The sequence below is a fragment of the Aspergillus ibericus genome, assembly GCF_003184845.1.
Source record: "Aspergillus ibericus CBS 121593 unplaced genomic scaffold BO80scaffold_17, whole genome shotgun sequence".
NCBI classification, from domain to species: Eukaryota; Fungi; Ascomycota; class Eurotiomycetes; order Eurotiales; family Aspergillaceae; genus Aspergillus; species Aspergillus ibericus.
In genome coordinates, this window is record NW_020292115.1 from 628659 (window position 1) to 641714 (window position 13056).

The following is a 13056-nucleotide window of genomic DNA, read 5'->3' on the forward strand; positions in this document are numbered from 1 at the left end:
GCAGAAAGAGTTTTCTTTGTGATTCAATCTCCCAAGAACCAAGAACCAATGACACTCCCCTACCCTCCAGCGTAGGTCAGAGGGATCTTACACAGTATTATTCAGGATAGGAATCCGGATGTTCAACCCCCCGTGAAGGGTCTCGTCTCAACCGGCATCCGGAGGCTCCGAGGCACTCCCTCACTCCCTCTGCCTTGATTGCGGGTCTAGTCTCCAACATGGGGGCTCACTTATCTAATGATCACGACAAGGAAATGCGGACTTTTTAGGCTAGTTGACGACTAGCAGGCAGCCGAGTCAGATCCCGAGGGACCGGTGAAACCAGGTGGAAGCCATGCCATCCAATCCAGTGCGGCGCGCCTCCCCAGCAGGGCTGTCCCTGCTTTCGACTAAGATGGACCTCGTGGTACCTACCTAACCCAGAGAGACGACTGAGGGAGGCCGTACTACTACGTAAGGTAAGGTACATAAGTGGCTTGCCCACGGCTGCCCATCTGTAGTACCTCCATCCATACGAGTGACAACTCAGTCGCTTCTCTGTCCCGTCGATTCCTTGGCTTGGCGTCGTTGTCCCTACGATGCTCTCGCGGTCTTCCAGGCCTTCTATTTCTTTCGCTGTGCTTTATTCTCTATAGCTGGCCCCGCAGCATCGGTCCTTGAACCCTTTCGAGCTGCCCAGCCTCCGTCTCAGTATTCTTCCTCCTCTCTGCTCTCCTTCTGCTTAGCCCTTTGTCCTCCCGGCCGGTACGGTACAGCGCATCCTTTTTCCGCTCCAAGGTCACCATCGCCATGGGGGTAGGGGCCGTTCTAGAGCCTCTGACGGTCATCGTCCTCCTCTTTGGAGGCACTTGGATCAATCGAACAACAGGTTCTTTCCCTGCGCGCAGGGGACGTCGCAGATCCACCGTCACCTCACGCGGCGCCTCCCCAGATGCGATAGAGTCCGGGCTGGTCACGCCAACCGCAAAGGATGGCTTGTTGCCTCGTCGATTGTCATCGTCTTCATCCCTTCAGCAAGTTGGTCAGCCTCGCTGGCGCAAGAGGCAGATTGGGATATTCTCGTCGACATTTGAGGTCACCTCTCCCGATACCGGCGTCTTTCAAGATCGCCTTCTTAGTCGCCTGCTCCGCAAGTTCCCTTTCCTGGTTGAATGCTGGTACTGGGCTCTAGTGTACTGGGTAAGCCTCTTGACTCTCAAGCCCCCCCCCCCCCCCCCTCCACTTCATCTTGCGTGCTTCTATAGCGGGGTGTTTCCTCAGCTATGCGCCACGGGCTAATGTGTTCGACAGACATACCAATTGGGCCGAGCTTTTACTGCCGTCACACTCAAAGAAGGCACCGTTGACGTGGCGCGGAAGCATGCGCTCCAGTTGATACAGATAGAAGAGGCGCTGGGTTTGTTTTGGGAAGTTCCGATTCAGCGGTTTTTTCTTCGACACGCCACACTGATGACCTGGACGAACTGGATCTATTCGTTTATTCACATCCCGGGCACGATTGCGTTTCTTGTCTGGCTCTACTATTACACCACCACCAGAAATAGATTCGACGAATCGCAATCCGGCAAACCTCGCGGGTTCATGAGCGGCTCCCCCGCGGGCCCGCGTCTATATCAGGCCCGACGTCGGACTCTTGCAGTGTGCAACTTACTTGCGTTTGTGGTTTTCACCTTGTGGCCCTGCATGCCACCTCGACTGTTGAGCGACAAGGACGCGCAGGGCCCGGATGCAGCCCTAGGCCGTAGCTATGGCTTTGTCGATACGGTGCATGGCGTCAACGGTGCGGGCAGTGTCTGGACGGAGAATCGGTTTTGCAACCAATACGGTGAGTATTCGCCCAGGGCATGTTTCGGAGGAGACTGCTGACCGGATCAACCACAGCCGCCATGCCCTCCTTGCATTTTGGATACTCTCTCATGATTGGTCTCACGATCATGACCATACCGCTGCCGCCACATCATCGCCGACGTTCGCGCGTGACCATTGGCTCTGTCGGGGTGCAGATTCCGTCCTGGCGCCGGCTCGCCTGCCTGGTCGTGGGCTTTGCCTACCCATTTGTCATCCTGGCCGCCATTGTGGCGACGGCCAACCATTTCATTCTGGACGCTGTCGCTGGTGCGACGGTGTGTGCGCTTGGCTGGAAATTCAATGGGATTCTGCTGAACTTGCTGCCTTTGGAAGACTACTTCCTCTGGGCACTCCGCATTCACAAGCCGGTGCCGACCGACCTGGATGAGGTTGAAGGGGCTGATGGGTGGATTGATGACGGGCTGCCCGAACATACTGCCCTTCCCTGGTGAGCTCGCACTTTGCAGTCGTTCGTCCGTTCCATGGATGATTCTGTGGACTTGCATGATACCCTTCTGGAATATCTTTCCGCTCATGTTTATGAACCTGTCATGACCCCCATTTGTACTTCTTCCCTCGATCCCCTATGCCCATACCTGCCCTCCTTCTAATATCGGGATGATCCGATCCTCTACCGTGTATATGACGATGAGCCCTCCCCGAGGGCAATGCAATATATTTTTACCCCATTCCGGGTTAAGTCTCTTACACTGCACCTTCACAAGGTCCTACCAAGGACCCCTGAGATCACTGCTAGTAGGATTGGAAGCGGTGCGGGCCAGCGGAGTGAATGGGGTGGCTGGAGGGGTTAAGGTGGATTTCTATCTCCCCGTGCTCCCCCTGCAGAAACGAGAACAAAGACGAGAGCCTGAAGGCTGGGGAGGACGGAGATGAGATCGGTTAGAACTCCGTCTGTAGCACATCCTCAAGTGTTGCTGAGTGGTGATGGTCATTGTAGATTGGCGTGATAGGTGATGTGATCGGCGCGCGTGCAAATTAAAGAACACCACACCTGGAATTTGATGGATAGTGAATCTGCGATCCAGCCCGTGAATTGGAAAGGGAAAAGGGGTCGTTGAGGTGGTACTGGAGGGAGGATGGCCGGTCGACAAAGCAGAAGGGGGCATCCATCTTTCTCCTGGCGTCACCATCCGCCCGCCTGTCACTCGCTCGCCTGCCACCGACAACACCAAACAGACATCCTCACCACCACCACTTCTTTGTCCTCTCTGGTGACTGTCCATCTGAGAGACCGAGTGTTGCCCCCCTTCAGGTCACCGCCCTGCTATCCCCGTCCGCCCATCCACCATCATCTCCTGGTCCGGAGTCTGCAGATCCTTGCGACCGCGGGGTTTCTAGTGTTCCTCACCATCCTCGGGACTATCATCATCCCCTCTACGAGCTACTAGTTCTCTGCTTTGGCACTCCGCGATTCGACTGTAGCTCCAGGTTAGTCTGCGATAGGCTTATCTTTGAAACGCGTATTCTAAATTGCTTTAACAGACTCTTCTATTGACCCGAGTGTTCTGGGTCGGTCTCTTGAGTTGTCCGTGAGACTATCTACATCATCCACTACGAGTTGGCTGCGCACCCTTTCGAGGTTCGTCGCCATCTGACTGTCGACTCTTGCCCAACTGCGCCATCTGGGGGTTCTGCGACGACCGCCCAGTTTCGTTGTTTGCGCAGCAGCTTCTCCGCATTTCCCGGCTGCTGAGGATCGTCAGCCGCTGGGGGGTTTTCGCGTCACGTCCCATCGGCAGCAGCAGGAGCATCATCCCACGGGCAACCCTGCATTCTCCTGCTTTTTGACGCGATCCGATCGAATCTTTTGTCGCCTCAATCTCGAGGAGCAGCGCAACGATTGCCGGCTATTTCCTAGTTGGGAGCTCTGTATTACGGTTGCCACCGCGTCCGAGACACGACACAGCGGTCTGCCGTGATAGGATCCCCTGCTCGGTCGCTAACACAAGGGCAACTGATTGCCCCAGGACATCAGTGTTACTTCTAGAGACAAGCCGTGGTGGTTAATCTCGACCGTTGAAGGGTTGGAACTGCCGTTGAAGCATTTGCGTCATTGGTGGTTTGGCTGTGGTCGCTTTGCTTTCCCCCCCAAGAAGTGCAACGCGTTGTCGTCTTCCCGCCTCCCGGCGTCGCGACCTTCTCCACCACCGATCTCTCTCTCACTCACTCTCTCTCTTCCAACTCTCTACCTTCCACCGAATTCCACCTCCACCTTCCCACCCCCAACCTCGGCCTCATCAGAAGGCATCTATCATCGTCATCTCTTTCTGACCTTCTTTCCTCCCCCCTGATTTATTTCCCAGTCCCGGTTGCGCATCATGGCTGAGGACACCCCTGCTGTCTCGGCGCCCGCCCCCGACGCTGGTGAGCCGTCCGTCGAGCGCGCTCCCGCTGAGGCTCAGCCTGCTCCTGCAGAGTCTGCGCCTGAGCCTGCCAAGGAGAAGGAGGAACAGCAGACCAATGGTTCGGAGGATAAGCCATCTGGTAAGCACCATGACAAGCCTTCCTCGTCCGTCGCGGTCATTCCTGCTGGGGTGGGACCCTTTCCAAGTGGCATTTGCTGATCCCTATGGCATTGGTTTTATCAGAGACTGCAACGGCAACTGAGGAGCAGAAAGAGACTACCGAGGCTTCGGCCGACAAATCTAGCGCACCCGTTGGGACTGCCGACGCGAAACAGCCCGAAGAGAGTGCGACCGCGCCTGCAGAGCCCGAGGCCGCCCCAGCGTCGGAGGCCAACGGAACACCCGCATCAGCTAAGAAGACTGGCGCCTCGAAGCGGAAATCGACAGGAGCCGTGCCCGAACACAAGTCGAAACTGAGCCGCAAGAAGTCCCAGATTCGCGTGACACACTTGAACGCACAGCCCGGCGAGTATTTCCTCGCGCGTCTCCGGAGCTTCCCCCCATGGCCCTCTATCATCTGCGATGAAGCAATGCTTCCTCAGACCCTCTTGAACACGCGTCCAGTAACGGCTCAGCGTTCCGACGGCACCTACAGGGAGGACTACGCCGATGGCGGCAAACGCGCCCACGAGCGCACCTTCCCCGTGATGTTCTTCGAGACCAACGAATTGTGAGTCACGTTCAACCTGGGGTTTTGATCCAGTTGGAGAACCGGTGTGACTAACGAGGACATAGCGCGTGGATCCCTAACACCGATCTGAGCCCCATTGATGCCGCTGGCTGCAAGGAGGTGTCGGAAAAGGGCAAGTCGAAAACCCTTCTGGCTGCATATGCCGTGGGTGCCGAAGGCCATGACCTCCAGTACTTCAAGAACCTCCTGGCAGACCATCAGCGCGCTCTCGAACAGGAGACAGAAGAGCGAGAGGCCCAGGCAGCTGCCAAAGCGGCCGCCAAGGAGGCCCGAGAGGCCAAGAAGAACAAGCGCAAGAGCATGGAGGTGGTCGATGATGACGACGATGTCGACATGGAGGATGCAGATGAGGAGGCAAAGAAGCCCAAGAGCACCAAGAAGCGCAAGAAGGACAACGATGCCGAGGGCCAGGCCGATGAGAAGGTAGGAGGGCGCGATTCTGGTCAATTCGGCGAACGTGATGCGGTGCTAACATACCTCGTCTAGCCTGCGAAGACCCCCAAGACGACTACCAAGTTGAAGTTGACTACTCCCAAGACTCCATCCAGTGAGGTCGGAAAGAAGACCCCTGCTTCCAGCAGAGCCAAGCAGACGGCCAGCAGCAAGAAGGTCGGTAAGGCTGCTGCCAGTGATGACGGTGAGGACTCTCGTGCGGCATCGAAGGAGCCCGAGAAGAAGGTCAGTCAAGAGGAGGCTAAGGAAAAGAAGGAGAAAGAGAGTAAGCACCCTCAAGGCTGACGGACCTGGATCGATGGAGACGGACACTAATCCTGGGCAGTTCTCTTCGTGCGCCACAAGCTCCAGAAGGGGTTCATTTCTCGTGACCAACCCCCCAAGGAGGAAGAAATGACATCCATGTCCAACTTCTTCAGCAAATTGGAGAAACATGCTGATCTTGAAGTCTCTATCATTCGTGCCACGAAGATCAACAAGGTCCTGAAGATGATCGTCAAGCTCAGTTCGATTCCCCGGGATGAGGAGTTCCAATTCCGGCAGCGTGCTGTGAACATCCTGTCCAAGTGGAAGACCTTGCTGGATGCGGACGCCACTGGTCCATCGGATGACAAGGACAAGGAGGATAAGCCCAAGGCCAACGGCATCCACAAGGAGAGCAGCGTCGAGACGCCGGCCAAGGCTGATACCGAGAACGAGAAGGAAGATGATATCAAGGAGAGCAAAACAGACACTGCTGAACCTCAAGATGAGCCGATGCCTGATGCTGATGCTGATGCGACTGAGAAGCCACAAGCTCCAGAGCCGGCCACGGAGGAGGCCGAGAAGGCTGTTCCCAAGACCGACGAGGCCACGACGGAGAAGGCCGCGGAGGAGACATCAGCGGAAAAGAAAGTGACGGAGGAGAAACCTGCCACCGAGAAGGCCGAGGAGAAGCCGACGGAGACGGCAGCATAAAGGTGATGGATATCATTTGCCCTTGCTACCACCCACATGGACTGTGGCGCTCTGTTAGCTTGTGCCATTTCCTTTGCGTTAGTCTTTGCATTACCTTGCTTTTCCTTACCCAACCTATTCCTTTCCTTCTTGGAATCAAGTCACGAAGCTGGAAAATTCAAATTCATGCAACCGCCCCTGAACGGATAGGTTCACATTAATTTCACATTAATGTGAGCGTTGGCTTTGGTTGCTCCCCCTGACATCTGTACATCGACCCATTTAACCATCTCTTGACCCGGTTCGGTATCGAAAAGATGAGTTTCGATGGGTCCAGGATACGGCCCTGAGAGTGAGGATGATGATAAGATAAGATGCCCCTTCTCTCCTCTCCAAAAAGAAAAGAAAAGAAAAGAACCCCCTGTGCCATTGTGACGGCTGTCTTCATAATGAATGTGCTGGGATAGGGATGGTCAACGAACGATCGACCACCATGTGTTCCTGTCCATCCCCGTCCATCTACCCACCCATCCACCATCCATCCATCCATGTCTAGGAAAAATGCGGCATGTCTTTTTGTTCTCAACCCCTTTGTTACTTGGCTTGATGGGTATTGTTCTGTTTTAATTCTGGTGTTCTTGTTCATTATCTCCTATCGAAATTGTGTGTTACTCACTCTATCTACTACTCCCCTTGCTGCCCACGAACCTATCAATAGGACCTAGTTATCTACACACTATCTACGATTCCAATCCTGGTTTTTAGGAAATCTCACTTACTTTACCTATCACTCGTGTCGTTAGCCAGTTCGTGAAAATAATCAAGTATCTATCCAGGTCGCTAATTATCTATCAATGGAATCAAACAGTCATTTTACTTATGCTTTCCCCCCTTCTCGATTGTACATACATCGGCTCAGCACTTCCATATCTAGTGGAAATGAATTGACTGGCTGACTGGCTGACTGACTGACTGACTGACTACTTCGACACCTCCTTCCCTAATGCTCAGCTCCGTATTCCCTGGTAGGGAAATTAACCGCCTCAGGCAGAAATATCGAAACGGAGATATTCTGCCCGTCGGAAATTCTGGACTTGAAGGCGGAAGGTAGGCCTCCCATCTACCGCCTTCCGGATAGAGGGGGTAGTAGATGCGGTAGGTAGGTCAGGTAGGTCATCACTTTGATTGCCGATGAGTGAGTATTGAGTATGTACGTAGGGTGCGACTAGTTGCTGGAATACTTTGGGGGTGTATTCTACACTGTGGATAGTTTGTATGGAGCTGTGGTCAGGGTTGGTATCTCTATTGTTTTCTATGTCATTGCTGTTATGTCTACTGTAGCCTAGCCAATGCGGAAGGAGAAAGGAAAGAAACTGGAAAAGGAAAAGAGAATCAAAGGAAAGAAAGATGGATTAAACACCGTGATAATGTGTATGTATGAATATCGGTATTGTATCGTATAGGTATCGCATGGTAGCCATGCATGCAGACATGTATGTGTATGAATGTTGGTCATAACAGGTCGGAAAGGATGTATTGAACACACGGAATGTCCTCGTTTCTCAAGGACTCGCATTAACCAGAGTATCCCTCATCCACGGCAACTACAGCCACCACGCTGATATCGTCGACTTTCCCACCGCGGTACCAGTCGCCGGGGTAATAGCGCTGGGCTTCCTTGGCGAAGGGACCGTCACGGCGCATGTCCATGCTGGCCAGCTTAGCCTCGCCGGCGATGGTGGCGGCGATGAGGGACTGCAGGGTGTAGGTTTGCTCACGGGTGCTGGGCGAGGATGCTTTCGGGGAGTCAGGGTCGGAGGGAGATGCGGATGGCGAAGGGAGAAGGGAGGTCAGGCCCTCTGGGCCAGTCAACTGTTTGAGATCCTCAGAGGGCCGGATCCCGGAGTCAGGGGTTGCGCTCCAGGCGCCCGTCAGGACCATGCGACTGGTGACGAGCTTGAGGATGTCTTGATTGTTCAGGTTATCGAAAACACCGTCGGTGGCCAGGATGAGAACATCGCCGTGTTGCATGTGGAGGTTGGTGACGGCCGCATCGCGCGGCAAGTCCTCGAGGAATGACCCGCCGAAGATGGACGCCTGGGCGCGCATGCGCGGGGGGATAATGCTGAGCTGATAGGGAGTGTTAAACCCGTGGGTCTGTGGGATGGAGTAATGATGCACAGCCGCGAGTCGAAGGAGTACAGAGCCCGAGTCACCCAAGTTGGCCAGCTCGAGTCGTCCGTCTTCCAGTCCGACGCCGACTGACGCGGTGCTGCCACCGGCTCGGATCGTCTCATCTGCCACGACCTGGTCATAGCCGGCCTGGAGAAGGTGCTTGGCCCGCAATTGTTCGGCGGGAGAGTCCCAGGATATGGCGGCTTCAGCCATGTAGCCGCATAGCGCATGCGAGAAATCTGCTGGGTCGACGCGGGACTCGGCCCAGCCGCCCACGCCGTCTGCCACGGCAAAGGCTACGGCCCCGGAGTCCTTCCGACCGACTTGGCTCACGAAAAACGCATCCTCGCCACTGTCGGGCCTCCTCTTCCGCCGGAGAGCCCTGTTCGGTGTATCCGTTGCGACCCCGATGGCCTCGTGAAGTTCGGGGTTGAAATTGTAGGAGTTTTTCGCTGGATGGAAGCGGCGGCCTTTGCCGGATGAGGAGGCAGCGACTCGATACGAAATGCGCGGGGTGGCTGAGTCTAATGACGACGTGGATTGAAAGGCACGTCGAGGGAAGAATCGCGGGGATCGAGGAGTCGAGAAGGGGGAGAAGACGGGAGAGTATCGGGGGCCAGACGGTTTCGGAGCCAAGCAGGCCAAGAAGCCGTCCCTGGCGACGGTGTGTAGGCTACTGCAGGCCGAACTGCAGGCTCTACCGGAAGAAGCCAGCGTAATCATCAGCAGAGGACCGGATCGTCACCGTAAGGATCCTGTCTGTGCCAGCAGGAACAGGAAGTGGTCGGGAGCAGATGAGTCGCCGGAGCGTGCGACACGACGAATTTGACACCTGGCGCGGGTTTGGAAGAGTGGAGAGGTCACGATTAAGCCGGATGAGACCGACTGATCGAATAGGTCGGGATTTGAAGCCGGACGAAGCGGATAGCCTGAGCGATAAAGGCTGGAAATTTCAGGTTGCTGGGACGAACGGGACTCCCGACCGCCTGGCGTCATCGACCGCCTCCGCGAGCATTGGGAGAATACGAGGAAGGATGAGAGGGTGATCGCCTGGGTTCAGTAATGGTTAGTCTGGTGTGATCTGCTGGTCTTGGAGGGAGGAGCCAGAAATTGTAGAAAATGGGAAGGTAGACTGGACGCTGGCCGGCCTTTGTTGAGAGGAGGATTTGGTATACCTCCGGGCGCGGAGCAGCCAGAGGGACTTAAAGAAACCAGACTCACTGTCTCTGGGCATCACCGTGGATTTGGTAGATTCAGGATCCGGAGACGTCATCCTGCATAGCTTGGGGCCTTACCATGCAGTCAGCAAGACCAGACTCCAAGAGGGAATGGGGCAAGTTGAAGCCCGTTGAGAAGTGAACGAACGGAGAGATTGTGGTGGTTGCCGCCTTTTCGAAGAAATCCAGAAAGCGCGCGCCGTTCGATTTCGGCCTCCGCTTCTTCACCTTCAACCTCTTCCCCACCAGTCTCTCTCTCCCTCAAACGCCAGACGCCCGGGCGGCTTTCTTTTGGATATATTGCTACCCTCCGATCGTGTTATATTCAAAGTCACCCTTTTGTCGTGCGTGAACTGCTGGAGCGTCTAATTCCTCATCCTCGGTGCCCATCATGATGCACCCGTCGAGACAGGCGTACGTCGAGGAGGCGGAGGTAAGCGCATCACTTCTTCTATATGCAGTTAGTTTGCAGACATAACTGCGTCAAGCTTCTCTCCTGTATACTAGGGGTTTTCCCGCGCAAAGCATGTGCTGACGTCGACTTTAGGATGCAGACATGGGCATCGACCTGGCGAACCTGCGTAAGTATCCCTGCGGCTGATATTCCACGTCGCTTTGAGGGATGAATATATCGCTTACTTACGCAATGTCGATGCTTAGCTGTGGACCATAATTATGAGCTTCCCTCTGCGGCGGCGGGCATTCCGCCTGAACGAGCTTCCGCCATCTTATCTCAATTCGAACGAAAGCGAAGGGCTGCGGCCATGGCGGTTCCTACGGACGACACCCGAGTGCGCGCACGACTACGAGAATTGGGCGAACCCATCACATTGTTCGGTGAAGGTCCCGCGGACCGGAGAGACCGACTGCGGGAGTTGTTAACCGATCTTGCGGACCAACAAGCAGCGGCGGCAGCAGAGGGCGATGTGGAGATGCTAGAGGCAGCGGCTGAAGGGGGGGAGGGGGAAGAGGAAGCTGAGCAGCAGGAGGAGTTCTACACCGAGGGCACGAATGACCTCTTGCAAGCCCGAAAGGATATTGCGCGCTTCTCTCTACCGCGCGCAAAGGCGCGCGTGGCCCGACTGAAAGACGAATCAACCATACCTCTGCGGACGCATATCAAGCATCGCAAGGCGATCAAAGAGAAGCTACACAACTTCGATCTCTACGGGTCCCAAATTGCAGGTGACCGCCCTGTCAGTATCTGTCGCTTCTCTCCCGACGGACAGACAATCGCGACCGGCAACTGGGGCGGTGGCATTCGGTTGCTTACGGTGCCCAACCTCGAGGAGAAGCTCTCCGTCCAGGGACATAAGGATCGTGTAGGTGGATTGTCATGGTTCCCGGGGGCTACATTGCCAGGGTCCAATGTGTCGGAATCATCGGTGAACTTGGTGTCAGGAGGAGGCGAAGGAGATGTCAGCTTGTGGTCCTTGACTAGTGACAAGCCCTTGGCGACACTGTCCGGTCACATCGGTCGTGTCTGCCGGACGGAATTTCACCCGTCCGGGCGGTACGTCGCCTCTGCTTCTTACGATACCACGTGGCGACTGTGGGACGTTGAAACGACAACAGAGCTGTTATTGCAAGAGGGGCATTCCAGGGAGGTGTATACGGTGGCATTCAACAATGACGGCTCACTCCTCGCCAGTGGCGGGTTGGACAGTATCGGCCGGATATGGGATCTCCGGACGGGTCGCACGGTCATGATCCTGGAGGGGCACATCCGGGAGATCTTTGGGCTGGACTGGGGAGTTGATGGATACCGGGTGCTCTCGGGATCCGGCGATGGATGGGTCAAGTGCTGGGATCTGCGTCAAGTCAGGAACAGTGGAGGGATCGGAGCGCACAAGAGCGTGGTGTCCGATGTCCGATGGTACAAGGGCTCGGAGGCGGCGTCATATCTGCCCTCGGCGGACGGCCGCATGGATGTGGACGGGGCTCCGCCCGCAAGCGATACACCGGCTCCGGTGCAGCCCAAGAAGTCCGGCACATTCTTTGTCAGTAGCGGATTCGACAAGAATGTCAACATCTTCAGCGCGGATGACTGGTCGTTGGTAAAGACCCTGAGCGGACATGCGGGCAATGTTCTGAGCACCGACATCAGCGCGGATGCGCAGTGGATTGCAAGTTGCGGACATGACCGCACGGTGAAACTGTGGGGGATTGAATAGATATACGAGTAATCCAGAAAATGGTATAATGATTCCTGCCAGATGTATTCAATCAGGTGACGGCCCACTTCATGGGAACCGGGATATCTCCACGAATATGGTTTGTTTACAGGCAGTCCGGTAGAAACGATATACGATGCTCGATGACGTGCAGGCTATACTTCAGCTTGTACAGGCAGGCGGTGAATCCAACATGGCCCACTCCATCGCCTCCACGTGAGTTCTGCCCATTCTTTCCATTCACCGCCGCTCAAAGCCCGAGGCATCGTCCGCCATCTCCGAGCAAGACTCTTCTTGTACAATTCTCCACGATTCATCTTCACCTCACAGCCACCCTGCATGAAACACACAATGTTTACCCGCCGACTCGCATCACGGATATCCTCCGCCCGGGCTCTCCAACCCCTTACACCCACCACCCAAGCCCACAACTATCTCCGCCCTCACCAGCTTCCTACCACATACTCCTCACCATCAGCACCAACCCTCCGCTTCGCCTCCACGCAAACCCCCCCCCCACCCACCGACCCCATCACCACCCCCGACATAACAAACCACTACACAATCTTCAAAACCACCCTCCCAGCGGGCCCACCGCCCGCCTCCCCCTTCCACATCCCGCCCAGCACCCTCCGCCGCGAATTCCTCCAATGGCAAAGCCGCATCCACCCGGACAAATACCCGCAAGGCCCGCAAAAACAAGCCGCGGAGGCCCTGTCGGCCCGAATCAACGAAGCGTATCGCACGCTGCTGGACCCGTTACAGCGCGCGCAGTATCTCCTGCGCGAGATGCACGGGATTGATGTCACGGCGGAGGATGGGGCGACGAAGCATGCGCTGGACGCGGAGACGTTGATGGAGGTGATGGAGGTGCAGGAGACGATTGAGGAGGTGAGTGGGGATCCCGGGGCGGAGGAGAGGATTGCGGAGTTGAAGAGGGAGAATGAGGGACGGGTGGAGGAGTGTGTGAGGGTGCTTGGGGAGGCGTTTGATCGTGGGGATGTGGAGGTTGCGAGGAGGGAGTGTGTGCGGTTGAGGTTTTGGTATAGTGTTGGGGAGGGGTTGAGGGAGTGGGAGCCGGGGATGGTGGAGATTAGGTTGGTTCATTAGGATGGTTAGATGGGGTTGTTGGGGGG

General features: G+C 55.9%; 5 protein-coding genes across 5 annotated transcripts; 4 read left to right on the forward strand and 1 right to left on the reverse strand.

The window, feature by feature from the left end:
• The first annotated feature begins 629 nt into the window (after positions 1-629).
• On the forward strand, positions 630-2383 carry BO80DRAFT_62686 (phosphatase PAP2 family protein). The gene is made up of 3 exons (XM_025724651.1): positions 630-1179; positions 1291-1825; positions 1882-2383. Exons 1-3 carry the CDS (start codon positions 790-792, stop codon positions 2298-2300), a joined length of 1344 nt encoding a protein of 447 aa, XP_025575902.1. The 5' UTR covers positions 630-789; the 3' UTR covers positions 2301-2383.
• Positions 2384-4187: 1804 nt separating this feature from the next.
• BO80DRAFT_454939 (PWWP domain protein) lies at positions 4188-6375 on the forward strand (the record flags this gene model as incomplete). Its single annotated transcript, XM_025722091.1, has 5 exons — positions 4188-4353; positions 4458-4944; positions 5010-5388; positions 5503-5683; positions 5744-6375. The coding sequence occupies 5 exons, from the start codon at positions 4188-4190 to the stop codon at positions 6373-6375; spliced, it is 1845 nt and encodes a 614-aa protein (XP_025575903.1).
• Positions 6376-7929: 1554 nt separating this feature from the next.
• Positions 7930-9252, reverse strand: ppmA (type 2C protein phosphatase PTC7; the record flags this gene model as incomplete). Its single annotated transcript, XM_025715700.1, has 1 exon — positions 7930-9252. One exon carries the CDS (start codon positions 9250-9252, stop codon positions 7930-7932), a length of 1323 nt encoding a protein of 440 aa, XP_025575904.1.
• A 578-nt stretch (positions 9253-9830) lies between these two features.
• On the forward strand, positions 9831-11958 carry BO80DRAFT_381136 (putative pre-mRNA splicing factor). The gene is made up of 3 exons (XM_025716826.1): positions 9831-10179; positions 10294-10327; positions 10407-11958. The coding sequence occupies exons 1-3, from the start codon at positions 10138-10140 to the stop codon at positions 11918-11920; spliced, it is 1590 nt and encodes a 529-aa protein (XP_025575905.1). The 5' UTR covers positions 9831-10137; the 3' UTR covers positions 11921-11958.
• Positions 11959-12469: 511 nt separating this feature from the next.
• On the forward strand, positions 12470-13015 carry BO80DRAFT_332768 (J-type chaperone JAC1; the record flags this gene model as incomplete). Its single annotated transcript, XM_025715182.1, has 1 exon — positions 12470-13015. A coding segment is annotated over one exon (546 nt), but the record flags the coding sequence as incomplete, so codon positions are not given.
• Between the last annotated feature and the right edge of the window lie 41 nt (positions 13016-13056).